The 27,917-nt window shown below is 34.9% G+C and overlaps 2 protein-coding genes across 3 annotated transcripts in view; one reads left to right on the forward strand and one right to left on the reverse strand.

Annotated features, from left to right (window-relative positions):
- Positions 1 to 6,318, reverse strand: part of LOC148954491 (intraflagellar transport protein 38-like) — a 34,099-nt gene extending 27,781 nt beyond the window's left edge. For both annotated transcript variants that reach the window (XM_089087119.1, XM_089087118.1), the window contains exons 1-2: positions 6,242 to 6,318; positions 1,393 to 1,616 (exon numbers count right to left, since the gene is read on the reverse strand). In XM_089087119.1, coding sequence (XP_088943245.1) covers positions 1,393 to 1,616; positions 6,242 to 6,281 — 264 coding nt within the window. In that variant the 5' untranslated portion in view covers positions 6,282 to 6,318. The remainder of the gene's footprint in view (positions 1 to 1,392; positions 1,617 to 6,241) is intronic.
- Positions 6,319 to 6,404: 86 nt separating this feature from the next.
- Positions 6,405 to 27,767, forward strand: LOC148954492 (2-methoxy-6-polyprenyl-1,4-benzoquinol methylase, mitochondrial-like). Its single transcript, XM_089087120.1, has 5 exons — positions 6,405 to 6,561; positions 15,534 to 15,845; positions 22,036 to 22,178; positions 24,512 to 24,712; positions 27,612 to 27,767. Exons 1-5 carry the CDS (start codon positions 6,423 to 6,425, stop codon positions 27,711 to 27,713), a joined length of 897 nt encoding a protein of 298 aa, XP_088943246.1. The 5' UTR covers positions 6,405 to 6,422; the 3' UTR covers positions 27,714 to 27,767.
- Positions 27,768 to 27,917: the final 150 nt, after the last annotated feature.

A 27,917-nucleotide genomic window follows, 5' to 3' on the forward strand; every position in this document is an offset into this window, starting at 1 on the left:
AATTTTAAAAACGCGTAAGAATCTAGTAAAGCCCTAAAGCATAAAGTCCTGCGTAAGAATCTAGCTCACTCAAAAACCCTTCTTCGACACAACAATAATGAAATAAAAACCAATGTAAGTAAAATGTGAATGCAGCCTTAGCTTCATTACCTCATGAAGATTCTTCAATCATAGCTTAGCTTTCATGGGTAATGAAGCTAAGGCTCTGTCCAAATTATTTATTTTTTTGTGGTTTCTACGTTACTTTATCAAATATTTTTAGTGAGTTAGATTTTTATCATTTCGGGTTTGTTTTAGTATTTGTGCTGCATTTCACTGAAGACGGCTATTAGTTACATAGCCGAAACAATCGTTAAGGTTATATTTTAATTAGTGTCTTTAGAATATTCCCCTCCAAATTCTTATATTTTGAATAAATGCTAAGGAACAAATAAAAAAAAATCCTATACTTCTCTGGAGATTAAAATATGGTTTTCATTTTATTTTTGCTACGTACTGTATACAAGAAATTTACACTATATCTTTCTATCACATATAGTTATATGCATAATATTACAATTTTTGCCGCTGAATTTTGGAAAATTTTCAACTTTAAATTTTGTCTAAACCTTTAAAGGTATGAACTTTATGAGAGCTTGTTGTGTTTTTTGATAATTTTCTTTTCAGTTAGCACGGCCTAGTCCCTTGAAGATTTACGTTACCGGTCATATTTTAATGCTATAAGGAGCCCAAAGGTGCAATGAGAATTTGCCATGTCATCCATTTTTCACCTAGTGTTACTCTGAAAATTTTACTGGCTTGATCTGAGGAGTCATCTGTAGACATTGCAACTCCTTTGATCTATCCTTTGATTGTTATTTCTTGAACTGTACCAACGAAATAACAAATGAAAAACGGGCACCGTTACAGATTTTTATTTACATCTAGTTTCCGACGAAAGAGAAGACCAGTTATAAAAGAAGAGTCACTAAAATCTTAATAATATAAGACCCAGCGTGGCACAGTATTTATAAGGGCAGATTCAGGGATAACACCAAAACCACATCGTACTCATCAGAATACATTGGAGAAATGAACTGCCTGTTGACGAATGTATCAAGAATGTTAGGTCGTGTCTTCATTATGGCTTTTCCAGCCACAATCGCCCGTGCTTTTTTACTTTTTCAGAAAGCCCAAGTCACCATTGGTATTTTTTAAGGCTCGAAAAGGCAAATCAGGCGAATTTGAAATGACCTTTTTCATAAAAGTTTTGTTTTTGATGAACAAAACGCTGTTTTTACTCGGGCGGCGTCGCCTGAAAAAGCCATAATGAAGACATGGTTTTAGTTTACATCCTAGGTACCTTCCCTGTAATTTCACCCCTTTTCGGTGAATAATAGAGAACTAACATACCAAAAATCTGCAAGCAGTTCCAAAAAGCTCAATTTTTTCTGTTTCCTGTATGTTTTCTATATCCTTGTATGTGTTCTTCATGATGAAGTTAAATTTGTCATCTCTAGGAAACTGTGATGCAAGCCATAGCAAAACATCCTGAGTAAGAGGATGGTTAAAGTTGGAATAACTCTCATTTGATAAATTGCGCTGATAACCCAATTTCTTCAAATCTTGCAGAAAATCTGGAAGGTTTAGAATTGCAATGTCAGAAAAGGCTCTCAAAGGTAAAAAAAGAAGTGCGAGCATAATAGTTATCTAAAAAAAGGGGTAAGTCGGGTCTTATATGCTAGATTTAATTTGAAATTTACGTCGTTATTGCTTAATACGCTGGTAAAGACTGCTGCTTAGGGGCCCCAAGCTTGAAAGGTCCCCCCAAAAATTTTAAATAAGACTATTTATTAATGAATTATATTTTTTTAAAGCAGTAGAGTCAATTTTTGCTTTCGGAGGAGGAGAAAGACTATAGTCCTCTTCATAGGTGTTTGCTAATTCCATAAATAAATTGTATGTGCGTGGATCTGATATTACAACACTATTTCCTGTTTCATAATGCAGTAATAAAATGCGAAAGGATCTTTTCGGGTAAAAGGAAGCCAGGAAAATACATAAAAAACACCATTTATGTGAAATATTATAACTTGTTGAAACACCTTGGAACTTGAGATTATACTGCTAACCCGAGCGGAATTGTTCAGGCTACATAGACAGCCTATCCACTTGTCGATGAGAATAGACTACCAATTTATCGGTGCTAAGAAAGCATGTAGTAAAAGGGCTGGAGGCAATGTGCTTAGTCACTAAACTTCATTGCGGTTCAGGTTTGATGTGATGAGAAGGGGCATTCTGTGCGCTAAAACAGCCCATATCGAATACACTTGCATAGTAAGCATTTTATTATATATATATATATATATATATATATATATATATATATATATATATATATATATATATATATATATATATATATATATATATATATATATATATATATATATATATATATATATATATATATTGGGGTTTACTTGTTTTTGTTTCTTTCCCTAAAAATCCCTAATCTCATCCCTGAAATTTCAATAAACTGTTCCCCAGCCATTTGTTACCAAATGAACTGCAACTGAGTTGCTACCAAATGATGAAATTTTAATGAAAAAAAGTCTCTGCAAGTGCTATTAAACATTTCCATTAATCCTATCTTCTTATATATTTATTTGTGTTCTAAACTAAATTAAAATTAAGTTGGTAAAATTGCTGCATTTACCGACTGAGAACAAGGTTTGGGCTGGTTCATATATCAGCAATTGTTATGTCAGTATGTTCATTTTTTCCATTCAATTAATTTTCTTATTGATTTTATCCTTCTCGTCTGTTGACTGTAAATAATTAGCCGGTAAAATCCCGACATTTCACGCCATGGTTTTGCCAAGTCACTGAAGATATAGGGTGGATGTTCGCTTCTCCTGATAATTGACACCTCTGCATGTAATTATAAATAAGTATGTACCTAAGCACATGCACTTAAATATCACCATAAAACTGCCTACGACGCTCAGCAAGTAGTATTAGTAGCTGTAGTTGACTTTGGTAAGTAGGTTGAACCGATAAAGCAAGAATGACAGAGTAATTTCAAAGGTCAAAACGATTACAAGAAAATTTAAGTCGCTTATGGCAGACAGGGGCGGCCCTAGACGTTTTTTGGGGGTAAACGGACTATTCTCTCCCCCCCCCCCTGGTAGACCAAAAATGTAACCAAATGTAATTATATGCCCTTAAAGTAAGGTGTGCAGGTTTTTTTTAGTAAAAAGAGTAGCAGTAAAAATAAATAAACTTTTATTTTGTAGTATAATTCTAACTTAAATATTAAAATGGAATGTGTCAATAAACAACAAGGTGATTTATTAAAAATAGAGAATTAAAATATGATTTACAGTTTATCGGTTGAACATACTACTTATAAAACAATTCAACGTACAACTTTTAATAATGAAAAACAAATTTTTATAGCTTTAATGTTGGAAAACTCATTGAGCAGTCTGTCCTTATTGTATTCACTTAGCACGTCATTTTCAATAGCCATGGATGCAAGCCTACTTATTCGATCTTGACTCAACCTAGATTTTAAGTAAGTTTTTATTAACTTTAACTAGGAGAAACTCCTTTCACCACTGGCAACTGATACTGGAACGCTTTTATTGCACTAACAATTCTTAGTGCAATAAAAACGTTTGGGAATGTGTCCATATAACCATGTTGTGTTACATACGACAAAGCATGAGCTGGAGGACTCTTAGAGGGCAGCATTTCTGCTAAAATTTGTATCTCCTCCAAACTACTCGTCGCCATTCACATCACAGCCTTCTCCTTCACTCAAAACCATGTGTAGATGTTTACAAGCTTTCTTCAATTCTTCTTTATCTGCGAAATTCTGCAAGCTTTGAATGTCGTAGAGAAATTTAAAACTTCCACTATGGTCTTAGCTCAAATCTCTCCTTTAGTGAGGATATTACGATGTCTAGCTAGCACGACAAAGAAGAAATTCACCTTAAATGAATGTTCTCCAGAATTTGCAGTTTCATCTTCCCCCTCGCAAGAAAATTGTTTTTTTATTTTCCTTCGGCGGACTGTGGTTTCTTTTTCAAACTCAGGAACAATACCAATTTTGTTTTTTGCAAGTTCATTGGCATTGGTGATCGCGTTGTTTACTCTTTCATCAGATCTCCTCTTGGTTAGAAATAATTGCGCAGTTATTATCAGATCTATTGAACCTTGCAAAGCATTCGTGACATTTTGCAACGATTTACTCACCATATTTGTTTTAAGTAGGATCTCGTGTCATATTTCTAAACACCAAAGAAACATGAGGCTTTGTGGTTTCTTAGCAAGCCCCAAGGCGGTGTTTTTACTAAATGCATCGAGTTTCTGGTCTTGTGAAGCTTCATATGAGGTATCATATACTTCTTCAATATGGTACCTCAAGGCAGCAAAGCCTCAATTCTAATCTTCCACTGTGTGTTACAGAGTGGCTTTAATGTAAGATTTGAAACATTATTAAGTAAAATATTCTATCTGTGTGTAGAACTTAAAAAAAATGAAGATTTCTTGAATTGTGATGAAACAGTCTACTGCAGCATTGCTAGAGAGAGCAGCATCGTTAATTACAAGGTTCAGTGAGTGGTTTCCACATGGTACGTAAAACGCACGAAGATTTAAATCACAGATCCTCTTCTGGACTCCAACATGCTTTCCTTTCATTGCGGAGCCATTATCATATCCTTGGCCTCTCAGGTTATTTAAAGGAATGCCTCGTGTTTGCAATTCTTTTAGTAATACTTCTATGAGGCCTTCACCAGAAGAATTGGCAATATGAACAAAGCCTAAAAAATGTTCTCTAATGAACACATCCATCTCCGCTGCAATCTTGACGAACCTTACCACCAGTGTCTTTTACCCTGTGTAGCTGACATCAGGAGTGCAGTCTAATATTATAGAATAACATTTTGTATGCTGCAGCTGCTGTAATATTTTGTGGTTTTAGATCTCACCATACATAAATGAAAATGCATTTGCCTTCCATTTATCTTACGCACTCCATCACATTCCCTCAAACTAAAATGCTTCTTTTCAAAAGCAAAAGCGGTTTAAGTCGCTTCTAAACTCATCATTTTTAACATTGGCATATTTTTTGACACATCGTAAACTGCGTACAGTATATTTCGTTCAGAAAGGAAATAATCTGCACAATGTGTCTATTTATCATTGTCTAAACGCGTATATAAAGGTATGAGACATATTTAACTGTTAGATTAATCGTCAAAACCCATTTAAGTTGATAAATATTAAATGGAATTATAGGTTAGAGATTTGTTTGGGTAGAGGCGGATTTTGTGACGTCACACTACCGCAGCGTATTCCCTCGCACTTCCAGAGAAACCATAACTAAACAGTTACACTGTGGTCTCTTTGCACTCCCGTAATTATTTTATATTTAACGAGTCTTCATCAAACCATATAGTAAGGTACTCTTTGCAATATTATTGAATATTTTATAACATATCTTGTGTGAATGAATTATTTTCTTCCAGTCCAATTACAATAAAAACCAGATTTACAAGAAGATTTATCTGCATTAGTCTTCCCCTTTCCACTTGAGTGTAATGTGGTCACCGATCAATTTTGTGTCTGGGATATAATATCTATTAATTTTGTGTGAGCTTTTGCGATTTACAACGGGGTTCAAACCAGAACCAATACACGATAAGAGGGACTTAATGTAAATTCAGTCCTCGGCATTATCCAAGTGCTTCATTCGATTTATCATTACAGTTTCTTGCCCTACGTGAACACGACTCTCCTTGAGAAATTTGAAATTAGTGCCATAAAATCCTTGGCAACTGACGTGCGTTGCAACAAGAGGGATTGTCCAAGTTGAGGCAATTTCATGCCTAAAAAATCATAATTCTTTAAGTGATATAAATCGATCTGGGAGCCCCTGCAATTATCTTATAGTTTTTCGTCTTGATTACGTCACATGGCATCCAGCGGCAGTCTCTCCCTCCGACACAGAGTGCGCCTCTGACACCCTTTGCTACAGAGGATACCCTTTGCCCAAGGCGCCACCTATCACTTGACGCCCTACGCGACTTCTTACCCCAAGAGCCGCCCCTGATGGCAGACATGGTAGAAGGAAAGTGTATACATCAAACAAGAAACTAGTTTAAGGATTACTAAACTCCTGGTTGTTTGAAACTTCCCAGAGTCATGTATAATGACACATACACGTCAACTGGAAAATAGATATATTTACCATGCGAATTCTGCAAGTTACTTTTTGGTTCTACAGACATTGTTGTAGTTGTATCAACATTCCAGGAAAAAAAACGAATAAACAAAGACGTTGCTATGCAACGTCTTTGCTACGCATCTGTTTTAAGGATTTGATTTTTTACTCGAAGTATTTGCGATAAGGCAAACTAAAGGCAAAAACTATGATGACGAAAAACGTGCTTACTGTTCCCAGAATTATCAGCAGTCTTCAATGTTCTTTTTCTACAAGATCGAATGTTTCAAATCAGAAAACTCATTTTGGATTTGATGAAGTATCAGAGGAAGAGAAAGCTTCTAAAGGTTTGACCTTACTGGTTATTCGTTGAAAGAACGAAAAATTCGTTCTTTCTGCTGGTTTGCAATAGGGTAAGACACCCAGTAGTCGGCCACCTGCCTATTCTCGGACAGAATGTAACTAACAGGGAACCTACCTCTAGACACCTGCCTATTACACTAGACACCTGCCTTCTAAAAACTTTCTAAGCACATTAGCCTAGAGGTAGGTTCCCTGTTAGTTACATTCTGTCCAAGAATAGGCAGGTGGCTGACTACTGGGTGTCTTACCCTACTTTTAATGTTTATCTTGGTACCATTCTAGATTAGGAACTCCTCAGAAGCTAACATCTTAATTGGAGAGAAGTAGCAGGCCTACCATTAGATTCCTTATTTTATGTTCTTTTCAAGTAGGCCTGGCTTATGGCATTTGTGTTTTGGTAAATTTTTAGGTGGCACAATACTTTAGCTAGAATGATAGTGAAAATGTCATTTGATGCCTTTTTTTATGCTCTTTCAGAATACAATAATTGCTTCTGTTGCGAATTACATCTTGAGCCTTTAGAGGGGCCCCAAAGGTATTTCATTTCTGTAACCACACAAAGAAGCTATCAACACTAGTTAACTTATTGAAAAGTTGTTAAAAACATGCAACTAGTTTATAATTAAGTTGTTCAAGAGTAATATTTTCCAAAAATACTTATTTATAACAATTCAAACCTCATTTATAAGGCAACTCAATTCAAACCATTTTCCTGCCATTTCAAGTTTTTCAAATGCTGTTGACCAAAATAGTACTGAATTTTGTAATTCAAACCTTTGCCATCAACAATTCATGGTATATCTTTGCACATTCGGGGGGGGGGGGTGTAAACAAGTTCAAGGTAAATTTGCAGTAGACAATATAATTCAGCTAGGATGAAAATGAAAATATCCTTTGATGCTTTTTTTTATGCTCTTTAATAATTCATATAAAATACCTTTGGGGACCTCTTTAAGGGTTCAAGATGCAACTTGCAACAGAAGCAATTATTGAATTATGAAATAGCATATAAAAGGCATCAAATGATGTTTTCACTTCCATTCTAGCTACAGTATTGGGTAAAGTTCTATGAAATCATATTATTGAGTTAGGAATAAAGTGAATACACTATTTGATGCCTTTTTTTATGCTGATTATAAATATAATAAGCATTTCTATCTGAAATGAACTTCAGCCCCCCCCCCCCTATATAGGCTATACCTAACCTAACCCTGAATTGGCATATATAGGGGGAGGACTGAAATTCATTTCCAATATAAATGATTATTATATTTGTAATCAGCATAAAAAAAGGCATTGAATGGTGTATTCACTTTTGTCCTAACTCAATAATATGATTTTGTAGAACTTTACCCAGTATTGTGCCACCTGCAAATTTACCTGCATTTCTGATAATGCACTCAGCCACCTGCAATGGTCACATATAGCCCTAGGATTTGTACAAAACTTAAAGAAAACAAAGAAATTCTCACTTTATAGTATACAGGATGTTTATGTTAATATGATAATGCTGAGTACATTCAAGCATGCTTTATCTGACTTACCTGCTTAATATTAACTTCCCTGGATATAATTTTGTCAACTGAAATACTATAGGCAAATGGGCCTAGGCCAATAAAAACATCAAGCACATGTACTCCACCAGTTGAACATCCACAGGGGGTGCTAAAGGGGGATATAGCCCCCCCCCTCAAGAAAAAATCTGCTGAAAAGCTTAAAATTTTTCTTTTAAATATCAGTTCTTCTAAGGAATTAAAAAAAATTCTGTTGGTTGGCCCAGGGACCCTTGGTCAGCCCTCTCCATAACTATTTTTGAGTATGCCACTGTATTATTCTGCAGACATAGCTTGTTTAGAAGTGCCTGATGGTGTTCTGTATTTCACAATTACTATCCTTTTTGTTCTCTACATATAATTCCACATTTTTTTTGTTTTTGAAAAGATTGAATGTTGTTTATATATGATGGCACTTATTCTCACTTGTCTTGCATTTTCCAGGGTTAGCAGGTGTAACTTATCCATTGACTAATTAAGACTATTTCAGGTAGTAGTCCCACTGACCTCTCACACCATTTACATCTTGTAAAACACTAAGGATAAGTAATCAGGCTTGTTGGATAAGTAATCCTGGAATGTTCAAAAACACTTCATGTATCCTTCCATTATTATCCAAATTTCAAATAATACTCTTTTCAACAATTCAATTGAAATTGCTTAGTCAAAACTTGATTTTGTCAAGCCAAGGCTAGAGCAAGGCTACTCATTACACAACACACCACAAAATGAAAAACAATGAAAAATGTATTATTACAACTATATATTACACTGTCAGGGGAGGGGTGTACTGTCAGAAAAATAAATACAATATTTGAAAAGAGCATAAAATAAGAAATCTCATGGTACTAGTTTTATTTTATTAAGATGTTACTTCTGAGCAGCCTTTGATCAACAATAGTACAGTGGCCTTATTTCTTATCAACAACCATTTACAGTATGGTTAAATTCTAGTCAAGGGGCTTCTTGTTATCTAAGAAAGTAGTAAGGTAGGTGGATAAAACTTTCAGGAATGAATCCAGGGCCTAAAATATACCTCAGGAATGTGTTTTCAAGCTACTATATCTACCCTTTCTGCGTTTCTAGAGCTTAAATGCTGCATTGATGACAGTAATTAATGACTATACTAGCCTACCAAATAAGGTAGCTTGAAATCCTATATGAGATTTTCATGTAGTATTAGAAAATAGTTAAGTGGTAAAGGTATAGTATAGCAAAGGCAGAAATCACATAAGAAATAGAAGGAAAAGATTAATGAAGGCAAACAATCCCAGCATTATTTCCAATTGTTGGTCCTAATTCAAGAACCAGAGGTCATCAGCTGAAACTTATAAAGCCATTCTACCCTATCAAGAGTCCACAACTCCATGCTCAATTCTTTTCCTCAAGAATTGTCAGCACCTGGAATAATCTATCTGAAGATACAGCTACTTTGGAATCTGTTGACATTTTCAAAGGAAGGCTGGATGCTGAGGGGTCCTTGAGGTAGTATAAACTCAACTGGGAAACTTATAATCCAACTGCATCTGGTCATTAAACTTCATTTCAAACAACTTCAAACACAAACTCTGGAGCTCCACAAGGAAGAATCCTTAGATTGCTGCAAGCTGCAAATTAAAGTAACACTAGAGAGTTCTGGCTCTTCTGAATTAACCATGTTAATAAAAGTACTATGATTAGATTCCTTCTTTTATGCTTTTTTTTCAATATAATAGTCATTACTCTGACAATATACCAAGTCCTGATAGTCCTAGATATAGCCCTAGGGTATATACAAAACTAAAAGAAAACAATGAAATTCTTACTTTATAATATGCAGCATGTTTCTCTTAATAGCACCATCATGTTTTCTTCCCTTGTTATCTAGATTTTCTAATGATGAAAAAAAAAATCTGTTTTATTCAGATATTCCATTAAAATTACTTAGACAAATTGTTTTTCTCAGATTAAGAACACAGCAAACCTGTTTTAACAAAGAAGACATTACAGACCATGAGATAATAAACACCAAAGAAATATGTTATTTAAGACTATATGTGGGACCATCAGGGAGGAGGGTGCACTGTTAGCCTGACAACTTAAGGAACACCCTGGAAGTACCAGAGCATGCATTTGATGTTTAATCATTCTCATCATCATGTATGGAGCAATTCACAGATCAAGATGGAACTTTATTAGCTCCAAAGTGTAAATTAAGGTAAGGTAGATGGTACTACTTTTTTTTACTAATATGTTTCCTTCAGAAGAGCTGTAACTCCCCAGTGTCACCAAGGAAAATACTATTAGATTCTCTATTTAGTACTATTTCTAAATATAATAGTCATGGCCTATCATAATTGTATCTCAGTTGTTGAGTCCAGATGTAACCCTAGGCTATATACAAATGTGTTGATTTTATTAATTTTTCTTTCAAACAGGCTTTATTTGGCATTATGAACCAACTGCATATAAGAAATAAACACAAAATTTAATGGCAAACCAACAGAATCAACCCCTGGACTTTTTTATGGTCTAGGGCTATATCTGGCCTGATTAGAAGGAGGGACAAGATGCAGCTGGGTATGACTTGTCTGTGACCTCTTCTGAAGAACACATTATAATACCAACATTTTTACTTCATAATATGCAGAAATTTACTTATATGGATTTTCTTTGCTATTTCCACTTTAATTAATGGTTTGTCCTCTACATTTTTGTTTATTTTCAATGTTTTGGTATATTTCTTAAGTATATTGTTGTTGTTTGTTGTTTGGGGTTTGACACATTTGCCAATAGGTCATATGCGTTTGTATCACTCAATTGTTCTGTGCCTCCTGTAATCACTAGCTTGCTTGGGTGTCACTTTGGTCAATATTCACTGAACCTGACCATGTATTACTTATCTTGCTATTGGTTGGGAGTAATTCACCTGCAGCAACTGCCTGCATTGAAAAACAGAAATCAAAATAATGCAACTATGCTTTGTCATACAGCAATTAAAATACCTATACAACACAATTTAATAAATAATATATTTTTACATTATAACCTATTACATACCTCCATATATAGAAATTTAATCAGATAAAATATGAAAAGATAGATAATGATAATGAAACAAATAAAATTGAAAAAGGATAACTCTAAAATAAAAAACTATGAGAGGGGCATCATGGCCATCAAGATTAAAATAATATGGAGCCATCTACCATTTATCTGGCTTATTTTAGGGGTTAATCCCCATCAGCACCTGCCATCAATTATAAACAGGAACCAAAATGATGCAAATACCTTATCAAACATCAAATACAAATTTTATAGAAATCAATTATAATAAATAGGACATTTAACCTGTAACCTGTCACCTAGATCAAATTTTAAACAAATAAGGGCAATTCTAAAAAAAGGAAACATGAGGAAAAAAAAATGAATTTAGGGAATGAACCAAACCAGTAGTCTTAACCAAATTACTTAATAAGTTTGTGCTTAGTCAACCATGCCAAGCCCAAGGCAAAACAATGGAGAGATAACTAGTGAATTGTCTGAGAAGGGGCCAACCTAGGTCTGGCCCGAGGTTGTATTGTAGCACCTTCTGGGCTAGGTACAGACTCCTTTCCTTTACGTTTCCTTTCTGCTTTGCCAGGACTGCTAGTACCTGCTGACACTGTGGGAAGGAATGAACCTTCTATATTTAGGTTTTCAACTGCCTTATTTAGGCTCCTTATTAGGTTTTCAACTGACTTATTTAGGCTATTTAGGTCAGGGCTGCTGGTATCTGCTGACATTGTGGGAAGGAATGAACCTCTCTTATTTAAGTTTTCCACTGGATTTTTTAGACTACAGATTGCATTTTGAAAATATTTTAGTGCCAACCTAGAAAAAACTTCACAAATTGATAAAATAGCCTGAGCTAGATCAGACATATCCTTTGTAATACCTTTAAACATGCCTATAGACCTAAATTCGAGGTTCTCAATTGGATGTTGATTAAAAGTAAGTGGAGGGAAAAATTATTTGTGTACTAAGGGGTTGTGATCTTTTCCTTTAGGAAATCCATTCTTCAAAACTTCTACAGCAGTCCCCATGGGTATATTGTTGGTGAAAGAGTAACTTACAATTAATTTCTTCTCTATGAATACTGGACACTCCTTGGCATTATCAGCATGGTTACCATTGGAGTTAGGGCACTTGAGTACCTGTTCTTCCTTTATTGTTTTAGATTGGGGGTATTCATCAAGGGTGTGTTGTCCACTACAAAGTAGACATCTTCCGCCTCTGAGGCAATTTGAGGCCATCTGGCCAAAACCTTGGCAATTGAAACACTGAATTGCCCAGGGGATAAACTGCTTAACTGTGTACTCTGCACCCCAAACAGAGATTTTCAGAGGGAACTAAACATCCTGATTAAAGGTGCAAACCAAAGGGATAATTGATGGGCTTGGATTTTTAAAGGCCAATGTCACTTGTTGTATTCTTTCATTAACTTGGACCTCCTTGACAAAATCATTCAGATGGGTGACCTCCTCAGATGGGATAAATACAATGCCTTTTCTGTTTCTGATTAGAGCAGGGTTAGAGCTTGGACTAAGCACAAACTTTACTTTACATCCATTTACTGCTATGTCTGAGATAGAAAGTATAGCAACAGCTACTGACTAGTTCACAGCTATTATGATAATAGAGCCATCTGGTCCAAGTCTTCCTAGCATTGAGCCATAATGGCCCCTGCACTCATGATTTTACAGATGTTGAAACAGTTTTTTTGGCAATAACTGTTCTACAGCCCAATGTCAACAACCTAGGCCTACTGGTCTCATTTGGACCTTCAACACCTAAAGCCAAAATCCTTACACTAGAGTTATTGGGGTCAGAGGTGACAGGACTACTAACCATCCTGTCAGTCATCAAAAATATAACCCCGAAGGGCTAAAACAAGTTAAACTACAAAATTAAATCACAAAAAGGAAATAAATTGTCAAATAAATAGGCTACAAGCAGAGGGGGACCCTCAGTCAATAATAAATTAAGCAAGCAATATAAGTCAAAAGCAGGCACAGCAATAAATTTCAAAGCAGGGTATAAAAAGGTTTGATAAGCACTTTCAAGCAATTGGTAGTTGCAATATGCAGGAATTTGAGAGAGTTTGCAGCAAGCACATTAACAGTCAAAGCAAGCCGAAGGCCAAAAAATGCACAACAAAGTGAGTGTACAGGCGTCAGGGACCCCAAAGGGCAGAGCCCCTTGTGTTTTCATCAACAAACTGTGGCACAGAGCTATCCCTACTAGGGAAATAGCAATTAAGAATATATTTGGATCATTTCAATTTCAATTTGTCTTTCTTCAATTCGTCTCCTCCTCTTTTCTTTTCTTCTTAAGTATACTCACATTTCAAATATTTATGATAATGACTAAAAATAAAGTAAATCAGGGAAAATTGCAATATTTTTTAGGTTTAGGGAGGATATGGATTTCCTTTGCTATTTCCACTTTAATTAATGGTTTGCCGTCTACATTTTTGTTTATTTTCAATATTTTGGTATATTTCTTAAGTATACTTACATTTCAAATATTTATGATATTGAGTGCCATCTATGTATTTCTCAGTTTGACAAACAAAAAATCACAAGTAATTAATTTCAGTTAAAAGAAGAGCTACTGCTCTCCCCTTGCCATTGCTAATTGTGTTCATACAGCCCAACTGAATATATAAAAAATAGAAAGTCTTTTTGATCTTAAGGTACAGTAAAACAAAAACAGACTTATTGTATAAAAATAAAGTAAATCAGGGAAAATTGCAATATTTTTTAGGCTTAGGGAGGGGTAAATGAGTCCTTGTGTATGGTTTTAATTTGTATTCGTTTAATCAAATAGCTTTTGTAGCAAACAAAACTGAATGCTAAAGTTGTGCTATTTTTACAGTCATTTAAGAAAAAAAAATCACTTATTTAATACACTAACAAAATATGGTAAGAAGGAATTTGCAAATCTGTTTGTTCAGCACTTGACGGGTTGTAGTCTGTTCTGATGCCTGGTGAGTTTGGGGGTTGGTGTAGTTGGAGGAAGAATTGAGCAATGTTTCTTGTTTGACATGAGTGATTTCCCGAATCTCATTATCAAATCGTGTCTTCGGGCGAACAAACTGGGCAAGCTCATAACCACAAGGGCATGCTCATAACTCTCATACCTGGGTCCAAGAATTATTTTAGTAGCACGTTTTCAAACATCTTCTGGTTCCTCTGATATGTAGGCAGTGTTATGTGCTTGGGGACCCCAGACAGGACAACAATATTCAAGGATTGGCGTGATGTATGTTGTGTAAGCCAGTAAGAGCTGACGATCTGAGAAACCCAGCCTTCGCATACTCGTTAGACTTTGGATTGAGTAGTGTCCTTTGTGCACGATATTGTCTATGTGCAGTTTAAACGAGCAATCGCTTGTAAAAGTCATGCCTAGTATTGTTGCAGACGAAACAGTTGGAAAGGGAACATCTGGTATTTTAATATTTCGTTTGAGCGGGTTGAAGCGTAGAACTTTCGATTTCTGCTCGTTCAGTTGCAGGCTATTAGATTTACACTGGTTAACGAAGTCCGAAAAAAGTATTGGTTCGAACTGCTGTTTTGCTACTGCGTTTTCTACTATGTATTTGAGAAGTGAAGACAAGTCGTCAACGAACTTGAAACGCTCCTCAAATTCTGCAAGGATTTTATTGATGACTGCAAGGAATAAAAGGGCAGCTAGTTTATATAGCTGCCCTTATATAGGTTATATAGGATATACCGATTGTCCTTGCCCTCGCAGAAAATCTCTCACTAATAGCAGCGAGTTTTTTCCAGCTCCCATCTCTTTTAGATTTGTCAGGGCAATGAGGTGCTCTATAAGGTTGAATGCTTTCCTATAGTCTGCCAAAAGTAAATCGATAAAACTGTTTGGGCTGTCCAGCCACTCAACTATCAAATGGTACATCCGCACTAGGTATATTGCCGTGCTACTGCCTCGTATACAGCCATATTGGTAAGTGTCTATTGACACTTTAATCAAATTTGAACACAGGAAGCTTTTTGAAGGGACAGTGACATTACACGGAGACACAATTTTGATTGAACATAAACAATAGGCAAAATATATGTAAGATATAAGGTGTAATGGGAAAAGGCCCAAAAAATCAGAAATTCTTTACTTTTGTTTTTCTATTTTTACTTTATTTGCACTTTCTTAAAGCCATACTAAAAATGTAATTATAAAATCTGTCTGTCTAAGGAAGGCCATTCACAATTTTGGTGCAGTTTTCCTTACTTTTCTATGATATGTCATTTAGAAAAACACCACAAATCTGACAGGTATCATCCCAGGCCCCATGGGATCTGTGCTCTTTTTTGCTAATTTTTAATATGTACTTTTAATGCCATATTTTCTCTTTTTCACAGTTCTGAAAGTATTCGAAAATGTTGCTGAAAAATATGACCTCATGAATGACTTGATGAGTGGTGGAATCCATAGGATGTGGAAAGACTACTTTATTAGAAAAATGGGGCCAACTAGCAGAACTAAACTCCTTGATGTTGCAGGTGGGACTGGTGATATTAGCTTTCGATTTTTAGATTATCTCAAAGTGCAAAAAAGCCCACCCCAAGAAGTTTATTCTGATTCTATTGATGACAATGATGATATATCATGGGAAGATTCAAATGAACCACATGCTGTAGTTTGTGACATTAATGATAACATGCTTAAAGTTGGTAAGCTATTTATTGTTTATTCCTACTTGGATTAATTTGAGCTTGTTCATAAATTAAAATGATAGGCATGGTTGTAAAAATATGTGGATTGTATTTTGTAAGGCTTGAAGTGGCAAGCAACTTAAAGGAAAAAAATTGTACAAAATCAAGGAATTTATATTTTTTTAAACTGTTGAAAACAAATGGACACTTACATGTGGGAGAAGGACAAGAAAAAACGCTTCTCTACTAATATGTTCTGATATTTTCTTATGTTCTAATATTTGAATATGTTGTATGTTCTACTACTAATATTTGTTTAATGCATCAGTGCTTGATAAAGACTGAAGTCTGAAGTAAGACATTTTGGTAGTTTGAAACAATTCATTGGGGGTGGACTTGGTACTATGACATACTTTCAAATATAATCATCCAAAAGTCAGCACAATCATTAAAAGTATATTTAAGGTTAAGATGAGTTATAATCAACAAAAATAACTATTTTATGTTATGAATTTAACTAGTTTTGAAGACATCGAAATTAAAATGATATTGTGTGGTGTTATCAATAAGAGTGAATGCAGAAAGATGTCAATATTTAAAGGATTTTTGAATAAATGATAAAAAAGAAATATAGGAAAGGAAAAGAATCAAAACAACAATGAAAATGGAGAGCTAATTTATTATAAAATATCGAAAAAGACTCACTAGACAGAACTCTACCAGCCTTAAGGGGCTGTATAATTTACATAAAAAATGTAGTCTAATCCTATGCAAACAAAGCAAAAGACAGGAAAAGATAAAAGAAAACACAAATATGTTTATTAGCAAGGATGAAGCCAATGATTGAAATTAAATTAACTCAAAACAAAGTTCTTTAAATTTCTGTTGAATTGGGCTTATGAATAATGGTTCTATAGGCTCCTGGACAATTGTCTATACTCTGGGACAAAGGAAGTAAGATTTTCTTGGCATTGGTGACTTCCAATATTTACATGGGGAGGGCGGTTTTTTTTAACTTTTAGTAAGTTATACAGAAAACCAAAATATGAGTTGGAACCCTCTTTGAAACTAATGGTGCCCTTATGCAAACAAATATGACTAAGTTGATTATAAATACTATAGTTATTAAATGCAGCTAAGTAAATTGATTACACAATTAACTAGTTTATCAGGTCAAAAGACAACAAACAAAACCATAACTTCATACCTACGAACTCCACAATAGGCATAACAAAGAGTAGCCTATAGTTATCAGCATTCCTGCAAACAGGGAAGGCACCCCTCCCCCAATCAGATTGGCTCAAGCTCCACCCTGGAAAAACTGAATGATAGTGCCATACTAATCTTGCTTTCTTTCAATTTTAACCCCAGGCACTCACACACACAAGGACTGGACCTTTATATACCTGTTATTTTGGAGGCTCAGTATTAAGGTGTATCAAATCTAGTAAAAGGTAACTCAAAATAGGTCCTATGTAGGATCCTCATGTCAAATGGCTAAAATTCAATGCTAAGACAAGTAAACAATTATAACAGCACTTTGGAATGACGAGATTCAAAATAAGTATTTGCATCTAACAGTAAGTTAAATAAGAATACATGTATAAAGATAATCTGCTTTTAATGTAAGCTCAAAGTGTGTAATGTCTATTAAGTTTGAAGTTACTAATGTGAGAATATTTACATAGTTTAAGAAAAGTAAAATCTTCCTAAAAGAAGCTGGGTGATCTTGATGAAAACTGCATGATCAAAGTCAGCATACCATACACCAGAGGATTTAGTCCCTGTATGGAAAATATAAATCTTGGTGTTTTTCCTGAGAGCCACTCTCAGGAAAAACACAAAAAACAAAAAGTTGTTTGCCTCCGTCAAGATGTGATGCATTCGTAAAAACAAACGTGCTTTTACACATTCATTAGCAAATGTCAACTTTTCTTACTTATGTACCCCAAAATTCTTTATTGATCACGATAACTAAGCCCCCTGGAGAGGTCGCTAATTGAAGCTTTGTCCTTTGACAAATTCACCGACAAGAGAGCCTGAAAATCGAGTAATAACCTACCACATCACCTGAAGTTTAGATGATTTCATTTCACAAAACTAAAACTAATGCGCTTGGTTTATTTTGGAAGAATATCCATAATTTCATCTTTGGCATAAGAAAATCTCTGTGAATATTTAGATTCGCAACTTCGTTCAGCCATGTTTTTGCCATAAAATTTTAAACCATTTTCCCAATGTTCTCAAGGTAGAAAAACTCCCTTCAGCTGTGGCAATATTTAGATATCAGGGATGCACCTAAAGTCTTTAATAGTACATGGACATTGGTGAAAAAAATACTGTGACAAGCATCTACTGCACTTTTGGGTAAAGTTACATTTTGTGCCCTGGGTTCCATAGTACCTAAGTTTGGTCCCACACTAATCTGAAATCAGTTATGCAAAACTGCCAAACCTCCAATTCGGCTTTTAAACAGCATAACTTGATTTCAAAGAAATCATGTGTTCAGCTTTATGAAGGTGATTTTTCAGAATTTTTAGATTGTTTGGAAAATCACTTTAAACTGAGGACGTTTTCTAATTCAATTTTTACGCTGAATTTAAGAATGTAATCATATTTTTCCTAGGGATTATGGTTTTCGCATGATTTTTTTCTGAGGTAGTCTGTTAGAATTTAAAAAGTGAATGCAAAAAGTGAATTAGAAAACCTCCTCAGTCTAAACTGATTTCCCAAACAATCTTAGAATTCATACACAAAAGTTCAGTCAGTAAGATTACTCTTTTAATATGGGAAAACTTCTTTTTACGTTTTCAAGGTTGATACGAAAGTCTGATTAGTATCAAATATTTTAGTTATTGCATTCAATAAAAAAAAACTTTTTCAATTTACTTTTGATCTTTTTTAAGCAATATATTGCTTAAACCATTCAAAGATAAATTTGACTGACTCCTTGACCTTTTTAACATCCAAAAAAACTGGCAAAACATCAAAAACTTTCAAGTGACATAAAATTCAGTAAATTAAAAAATATTCAGTAAATTTCCAGTAAATTCCAGTATTTTCCAGTAAATTTTTAATAACTTCAAATTCTGCATAAAAGTGAACTAGAAAGCTACTCAATTTAAACTAATTTCAAAACCATAGGAATATTTTTACAATTCACACACAAAATTCGATCAGCATCATTAATGTTCTGGTAATACAAAAGTTCTTTTTATATTTTCAAAGTTAGTGTTAAAGGTTTAAGTAGAATCAAATATTTTAGTTACTCCAATAATAATAAATTGCAATTAAGTGTGATTTTGGATCGTTTATACGAAACATACAGGCTCATCTATTCATAGATTCTTTTTTCTGACTGTCTGATACTTTTAGCATTCAAAAACTCAAAAACTTGAAAAAATTTGAAGCCACAAGATATTCAGTGCATTAGAGAATATAGGAAATATTTAGATGATGTTATGAAACATAGCCTCTACATCAGAAAAAAAACTCTGTCTTTTATATTCTAACGAAACTAAGACACTAATTGTGACATTTCTCTTTAGAAGAGACATTCGTTGCTGTATACATATCATATTCAAAATAGAGCTTTTAATAGACAGAAAATTTCTTTGTTTACACATAAAATTAAGCAGGAGCTTAAGGCCCTCCCATAAAGATACAGGGCAAACATACAACAATCTCATTAAAAGAGCAGTATTGGATATTGTCAGCATAATAAAGATCAGGGTTTGCATTTTACGAATGCAAACAACTACGAAATATCATTGAAAGTCGAATTTAAAGTAGTTTCTTTCGGTAGGGGAGCGGGGAATTATTTGGAAATTATAATTACATAAAAACTTGGAGTTTTCTTTGAAAGTCAAATTCTAAACCGCGTTTTTTCTTTGAGTTTACCGGTGACAATCGTTCTAAGATTTTTAATTACGTTTGAAAAATAGTGGGGTACTAGCTGGGACACCATAAATATATAAACGTGTCAAATGGATGTTAATTTTGAAGGAAACCAGGGGCGTAGTTCGCTATGGGGCAGAGGTATAATGCCTCTCTCAGATCTTGGTTGGGAAGGGGGAGCTTAGAAGACTTCATACCCAACAAAACTCTGATAAGTCAACGTTTTGCTTGTAGTTTAAGTTTTCAATATATTTTTTTATTGGCTATAGTTTCTGAAAATGTAACTCCTGTTATTTCAGCAGAATTTAAAGCCATGTCATGTTTTTTTTTCCAAGGAAAAATTTGTAGAACTTTCAAACCTTAGAAATTGGTATTGAGCAAAGAACGATTTTGCTTGTGTCTCACTTGAGCAGAACATCTATTTCATTAGTTTTCATTTTTGTACCGCAAAGATTTTTACAGATCATCAAAATTCAGTACCTTCTGGAAGGAGAAGAGGCTAAGAAAAATGCTTCAAAATATCTTCCCTTGAAATAATTAAGGCTCTGGATCCTTATTCAACAGCCTTTTTTGGCCTGTCGGGAACCCCGAAAGTTACGACTATAAACTTATATGTACCGGATGACCTTCGTCATCCGGCTGACTTTATAGATTGACCCCAAAGTTGACTTAATACTAACCAAAAAATAAAAATAGTAAAAAAAAACGTATAGGCCCCTTATACGAAGCCTAACTATGGCCTAACTGCTTCTATAAGACACTGAAATGTAGTTACCTTTTCTCGGCTAGTCTGTCAATCAAGGCGGGTGACAGCACAGCAATTCCCAAAGCGGCAAGATCAGTCAAATGATAATTCCTTTGAACTGAATTTCATTATTTTCGAGCTGGTAGACTAAAATATTTTTTGGGACTGACCTTTCCTGTACTTAAATTAGACAATTCTGGTCTTTTTAATAGAAAGAACAGAGTTCATACTTTCTGATGATATAAGTCTCATCAAAACTGATTATCTCTCTATCAGGCCCAAATTGAAAGAAATTAAATGGTTTTTCTAAGATATCTGGGAAATTTGGTGTCAGCTTTTAGTTTTCTTTCGTTTATTTATATCTATTATCTAAGTTCTACAAGTTATATCAAGGCTGCATTCTAAATAATTTGACCACACAAACTAAAACGTTTAAAATGGACGAGATAGGGCAAATCTTTAATGTACCACATCCCCTTAACATATTTTTACAGTCGAACAATTCTTATAATCGTATATTTTCCATATAATGGCTGGAATTGCATTTTGTCATCACTCTGTGAGAAACCCTAATCCTTTGTATTTATTAAGGGTGTCTTAAGAGTGTCAATATCTTCAATATCATTGACAGCAGTTGGAATGAGCTCATAGAATTTTAAATAAAAAGCAGCAACCAGCCAACTTCAGACATTTCTAAATATGTTTGGTATGCTCAAAAGTAATTGTCTTCATAAAAATGAGTCCTCTGGATATGTGTCCTATAGAAAGCCTTATGAATTATTTCACAAAACTCTTGATGAATTCATGAGGTTTTAGGTTAGGAAGTTTATATGAATATTCTTTTTTCAAGTTGTAGGTAATATTGAAGACCACACTGCCTTTGCATGACGATAAATACGAGTTCGAATAGTGATAAATCCTTTTATAAGACAGTAGAAAAAATAACAATAAAAAAATATACTAGATATTTTTTTGATTGTTTTTTTTCACTGTCTAAGAAAAGAATTTACCCCTATTTGAACTTTTATTTATTTCCAAGTTGAATGGGTGACCACTCTCTTCCAAGCAGTTTAAAAACTGTTCTGTAAAACTTTTCCAACCGGTATCAAAACTTTTAACATTAAGTTTGAGGAAAGTATGTGAAAGAGTTGCAAGTCTGCTTTGGTTACTAATGACAGTGTTTTGTCCCCTCCTTATCATTCCAACGAAAGTTAGAGCCTATTACTGCCTTTGCCAAAGTAAAGAAACATCCTGAACAGTTGAAAAGATTATAATCCGAGATTTCCAGTGAAACCCTTTTCTTTCTAAACTTTAGGCTGTAAATTTATGGTAAAAGAACGTAAGTCTAGGCTCAAACAACTTACAACATACAACAAGTTTTAAGTTTATGGTAAGTTTATAAGTATATACACCTTTTTGTGGTCTTGTCCCGCCCCCTTGACCAAATTTCTGGGTACGTCCCTGATTACACTAGCAATATTTCGAAACAATCATTTATCATTATTTCTTTCAGATATCTCATGTTGCATATAATTCTGTCCATCTGAGTATTATTAATATTTTTAGGCCGCAGAAGAGCCAAACTACTTGGATACTTGAATAACATATCATGGAAACAAGGGGATGCAGAAAATTTGCCTTTTGCTGAAGACTTATTCGATGCCTACTCTATTGCTTTTGGAATACGAAATGTTGTTCATATTGAAAAAGTAGGCATAATTTCTAGTCTAAGTCTTTTTACAATAAAGTAATTGTTGGTTTTGTAGTATACCTATACAAGGAATGGGGCTGGTTTTTCACCCCCTTCTGAAATTGCTTAAAAGCTCTCCTACTCTCTATTTTTTAAAATTGTTTCCTAAAAATACCAATTCTCAGAAAAAAGCTATGATCTCCTCCCCTCCTTAGGATAGAACCTGTATGCGCTCATATTTTGCTGTATATTATTGCATTCAGATATTACTGGCTTTAAGCCCAGGCCAGATAAGAGACCAGTAATGATTATGATGGTTTGAAGGAGGCTCTGTGCTGTATGTGTTTTTTGGCCAACGGTACTCTGAGATATCCCTTAACCGGCCTCTTAGATTACGTAGCAATAACCTTTCCTTTTTAAAAGTATTTTATTCACTTGTCAGAAAGAACCTAATTGGCTCTGCCACTGCTCATATGAGGTTAAAAACTTACTTTTCTGAACACATTGTATCGATATTCATTGGCTGTCTGTTGCTTCTGATCATGTGATTTTTAGTCTTATGTGATTTTAAAGTCAGGTACACTGATTGCTCACGTTTTGAAAAAATTGCCACGTAGTTCAGCGCTACTTTATTTTTATGGATTTTGTTTTCCATTGCCAATGCTTAATAAGATCAATCGTGGCTCTCTGCGTGAGTAACTGCTTACATCAAAATCAATCAACGCCATTTAGCGTTTGGCGAAGCTTGGCATTTTTCAAGCTTTGTAATCATTTTTCTGTCAGGAATTGAGGTCGTACAGTTATTACTATACTAAAGTTTAACAACTGCACAAATTAAATTAACTATTCTTATTATTACCCTGAAAAAATCCAAGTGTCGCCAAACGCTAGGTGGCGTTAATGTTTTTTTTTGACAGACAGTAGCGCCAGTTTTCACTCTAATAATTTATACATAATCTTTGACCCTGCCTCATGCGTTTTGTGGTCTATTGGGCAAAAGTTATGGGAGTGTTCTGATAATAGTTAGGTTAGTGGTATATTATATTATATCTCTGTTTGTTGTTTATGTATATTTTTAAGTTATCGTTTTTCTTTGTTCTGATTTGTATGGTCTTCTAAACGAAATGAAATGCTGTATTTGATATTTCCAAGTCTGAGCTTTTCAATGGACCTGGATGGTCGATAGACTTTTGTTCTAACATTTTAGAGAAAGTGAAAGAGAAATTCAAAGATATTAAAGATTAAGTTTAAGGAAAATTCTATTCAGGATTAGCCGAACCCCATTCCGAAAGATTATATCGATGTCTCTCCTTACAACCACTACGACTGACTGCACAGACTTCAAACTGAGTACCAGATTCGACAAAGCTCTTAGGTTTCTAGATAGAAACTTAGACTGATAATGTTTACTAGCTTTTTCTAAAGTCCTTTTCTCAACTTAAGAACTGAGCATTTCAGTGACTAGTGTTGGGGTTATTTGTTGTTTTTTAGCAATCCTTACTTCATTACACCTGTCTCATCTGGCATCCGTTTCCTACCAAAGATCAGACATAAAATTTAAAACATTTAAAAAAGGGCTTTGAAGTCCTTAACTTTTCGCATATTTGTTCCCCATCGAAATATACATTGTTTTTGAATATTTTCTGTTTATTATCTGTTTTTCCTGCGTATGACATGACAATCAGTAAAAAAAAATAACGGAACAATAGAAATAAGTAGCACCAATGTAGACGAATATTTCACTGGGAGCAAAAATTAAAGGCAATCTGTTATCAGTCATGGCTCAACAGAGAGATACCACAGGTTTATATGGTGTCGGCTCTTTTCCTCAGGCGTGTTGGAAATGCCAGGCCTGCTGGCGTCTTACCACTAGGAACACATCTTCTTAGTAGAAAGACGTCTTACCAGGCGCGTTGGATCCCTTACCCAGGCGAATCTCTTCTTCTAGAAGATACGGTATCTGGTAAATCAACTCGCACACGTAAGTGTAAGATTGACAAAGTGTGGATGCATCGAGAGCTCCTGTTCAACTGGGAGGTAGCTGAATTCTCGGCGAGGAAATAATGAGCGACCGGATAATAAAATCAATCTTATAGAAGCCATTACGGAGGATAACAAGGATGGTAATCCTCAACTCGCTCCAAATTGCAATTCAAGGTAATTTAAGGTAAAATCCAGCTTAACTAGTTTTTCACAGAGTTTGACTTGCTTTTCAATTCTCACTTTTATGATCAGACAATGTCCCAGATCGCCATAGTTAGTTTGCATTGTCTTCTTGTCATTTAGTTTGAATAGGATGAAAAATGCTGGATATACATTTAATTGTGTTAATTATTGTATCTAACGTTTTAGGCCTTGGACGAAGCATATCGTGTTTTAAGACCAGGAGGCAGATTCTTATGTATTGAATTTTCTCATGTCACCAATCCTGCTTTGAAGTGGGTGTATGACAACTATTCTTTTCAAGTGATACCACCTGTAGGACAAGTTGTTGCTGGTGACTGGAAGTCCTATCAATATCTTGTCGAAAGTATACGGCAATTTCCTAATCAAGTAAGTAGCTTCTTGTGAGCCTTTACCTCATTGATATGAAAAAAAACTGCTCTGCCCAATAGATCACGGGAAGAAGTAAAATTCTCCTATCTGGATATTCAAGTTTTAGTACTACTACTACGAACAACTTACTGCGCCACCAAGCCGCCTGAGGCCAAAAGCTACGAACGCTCATCCTGTTTCCAAATCTATTCAAACCCTCCCTCTTTACACTCCCAAGAGATTTCAACTTCCATTAAATCCTTCCTTCTAATCTCCTCCTTCCTCCCGCCTTATTTGGGGAAAACCTGCTTTTTGTTTGGCCCTGCTGGTTGGCCAAAAAGGACGATCTTCGGTAATCTATCATCCTTTATCCTTAGAACGAATCCCAGCACTCTCAACTTATCTATCATTATAGCCCTAGAAAGCGGGATAGAACCACTATTTTTTTCGTGAAGCTTTCTGTTTGAAATGCGGTCAGTCAAACGGGTACCCAAAACAATCTGAAGACAATTCCTCTGGAGAACAGCTAACAAATCCTCCTCCGTCTTTTGGAGCGCCCACGTATCAGAACCATACAGGACAAGTGACATCATTGTTGCTACTAATATTCTAATCTTGGTTCGCAGACTTATCTTCCTATTCTTTCAAACTTTTTTCAACTTTGAGAAAACATCAGAAAAAAGAAACATAACTAGCTTTTTTTTACCAAGAAATATATTCCTATGAACCTACTGAAAATACTGCCCGAAATGAACACTAATCTAGCCTACTTATTTGGCTCACAATGCATTTTGGATGACAAATCTCTCCGACAATAGAACATGGCAGACGACTTTTGGGAAGAGGCCGTGGTTTCAAGAGGGAAGATTTTGACCCTAAATGGGTCACGTCAGTGGCTATAATCTTGGAACCTACCAATGGACTTAGTGTCAGTTTTGAGAATCTAAGGCTATTTGTGACCATTTTGCATATAGGAAAGATGGAAGACATTTTTTTGGGGGAGGGGGGGGGGGGTTTCTGAACAAGGTTGGCTCCTGATATTTTTTTCAAGTGGACATTCGAATCTAATTTCCGTACAAGTGTATTTTCACGTAAAATACACGATTATTCGTAAAAAATAAACACTGTTACGTGTGTCATATGCCACTCTCAAGGCATGAAGTTGATCCTGAATGCGTCAGTGTTTGTTTAATTACTATTATTACTACTAACAATTCACTGCAGCACGAAACCACCTGAGGCCATCACAACTGCTCACTGACCTCCAAACTTATTTTAAAGCTTCACTCTTCATCCCCTCTAATGTATTTTCAGTTCTCTTTGAGTTTTTTATTATTACCTCTTCCTTGGAGACGACCCGCTGTTTGTTTGGACTAAGATCATTGGCTAAAAAGCACAATTTGTTGCAACCTGTTACCTACCCATCATCAGTCTTTGTCATCGTAACTATTCTTTCCTAATGATCCTAGGAATCGAACCACATTCCTTTCACTCTGTGATACAAGGTCAGTAAACTAAGACCATCGTCAGGCAAATCTTTTGGAAAACATTTGACAAATCTTCCTCAGTCTTTCAAAGCACCCAGGTTCAGGACCACTCTTGACCACTGTGACGACTGAGGCTTCCAATTTCACAATATTACTTTATAGGCTTGTGTTCCTATTCTTCCAAACTTCCGAATGCTGGTATTGGAATCAAATGACCAATAAAAAACGCACTCTATGTTGATTACAACTGCGTCTCTGTCGACAACTTCTTAACATTCTTTAACTAAACTTACTCCAGTTAAACTTCTGCAATAAAATTCATGCCAAATTCTAATGTCAGGCCTCATATAATTATACATATTTGTCTACTGTATGCATGCCTGCTCACCTGGGAGGGGATTCCCCCCCCCCCCCCTAAACCTTTATCCAAAGGACCCGAGGAAAATTGGAGATACCTAGACCCATTTTTTCTTTGTGTGTGTGTGTATGTGGGGGGGGGGGGCTTGTGCTTTGACTAACTTCAAGGGAAATATGGCTGTGTTTTTAGAACGTATAGCCTGGATAGATTTAAACCAAATCTTTGGGTGTTAGTTTTTTTTTGCTGATATAATCGTTGACAAGGTTAGATTTATGACAACCTTTTTTTTATTATTATTATAAAATTTCCTTTTGAAAGATATCTAGCTTTTTCAGAATAAATCTATTTACAGTAGATATCAAATTAGGCCTATATACAGGGGGCCAGTACTTGTGTTCTCATTTGGGGGCTATGGGACTCGAGATCGTGTATTCGAACGCCCAAGATTTTGACGATGGTAAATTAATTGGTGTTATATTCAATTAGCTGCGGTTATTGAATTTTGTTTTGTAAGAAAATACGGAACCTAGTAACCTTCACCTGTTTAGGGTCCTCAATGGATCCATAAAACTTGCTGCTGAAATCAATTTAGAAATGTACATTTGGGAATATGCAGGAAAGACTGGAAAAAACAGTGAATAAATCCGCCCTGGTACATCCCCCCCCCAATTTTTTTGGGTGGACATAGGCTTTCTTTGAATAAATTTTGTAGGGGTCATTGTCTCCCCACTATTATAGTCCAAACATATTCCCATGCTCAGTGTGTCATCTTCTAGTAAAATTATACTGTAATATAAAAAGGTCTGGTTAGTTCGTCATAATAAAGTAGTCCAAATAACATTATAAAATTGATTTAAAATATACATAACTATGAAATAATAGTAAAAATTTTCTGGTAATTTTAGTACAAAACCAGTTTAGCAAAGTGCCAAATTTTGCCAAATTGACAAAATTAGAATACAATTGTATCACGATAAAGTAAATAGAGTAGTACTATTAACATGCAACGTGTGCTGAAGATACACAATTGAATGGAATTTGTAAGTAAATGTTTTGTTTTTTTTTGTTACAGGAAGATTTCAAATACATGATAGAAAATGCCGGTTTTAGATGTGTGACATATGAAAACTTGACATTTGGAGTAACTGCAATTCATTCTGGTTTCAAGATTTAGTATTAAGTTTCCTTTTGTTAATATATTCATTTTTTGTAGCCTTTTTGCGTTATCGAATTTATTTATTTCCCTCAAAATCAAGGAGTATAAAAAATAACTAAATAAAGTTGCAAAAACGCTCAAAACAAAATTATAAGCTTCAAAATTATCAGAATATCACCTAATAAAATTAAAAAAAAAAGTATTTCAAACACAGAGGAGCTT

This window comes from Artemia sp. Qi Xiang Cuo, chromosome 3 (assembly GCF_049724085.1).
Source record: "Artemia sp. Qi Xiang Cuo chromosome 3, ASM4972408v1, whole genome shotgun sequence".
NCBI classification, from domain to species: Eukaryota; Metazoa; Arthropoda; class Branchiopoda; order Anostraca; family Artemiidae; genus Artemia; species Artemia sp. Qi Xiang Cuo.

Bases quoted from the DNA above. Each gene is read 5' to 3' on its own strand.
- LOC148954492 (XM_089087120.1), top strand. From the start codon at position 6,423: ATGATGACGAAAAACGTGCTTACTGTTCCCAGAATTATCAGCAGTCTT. The intron at 6,562-15,533 runs GTTTGACCTTAC...TCTTTTTCACAG, and splicing joins GGAAGAGAAAGCTTCTAAAG to TTCTGAAAGTATTCGAAAAT. The intron at 22,179-24,511 runs GTAGGCATAATT...CTAACGTTTTAG, and splicing joins ATGTTGTTCATATTGAAAAA to GCCTTGGACGAAGCATATCG.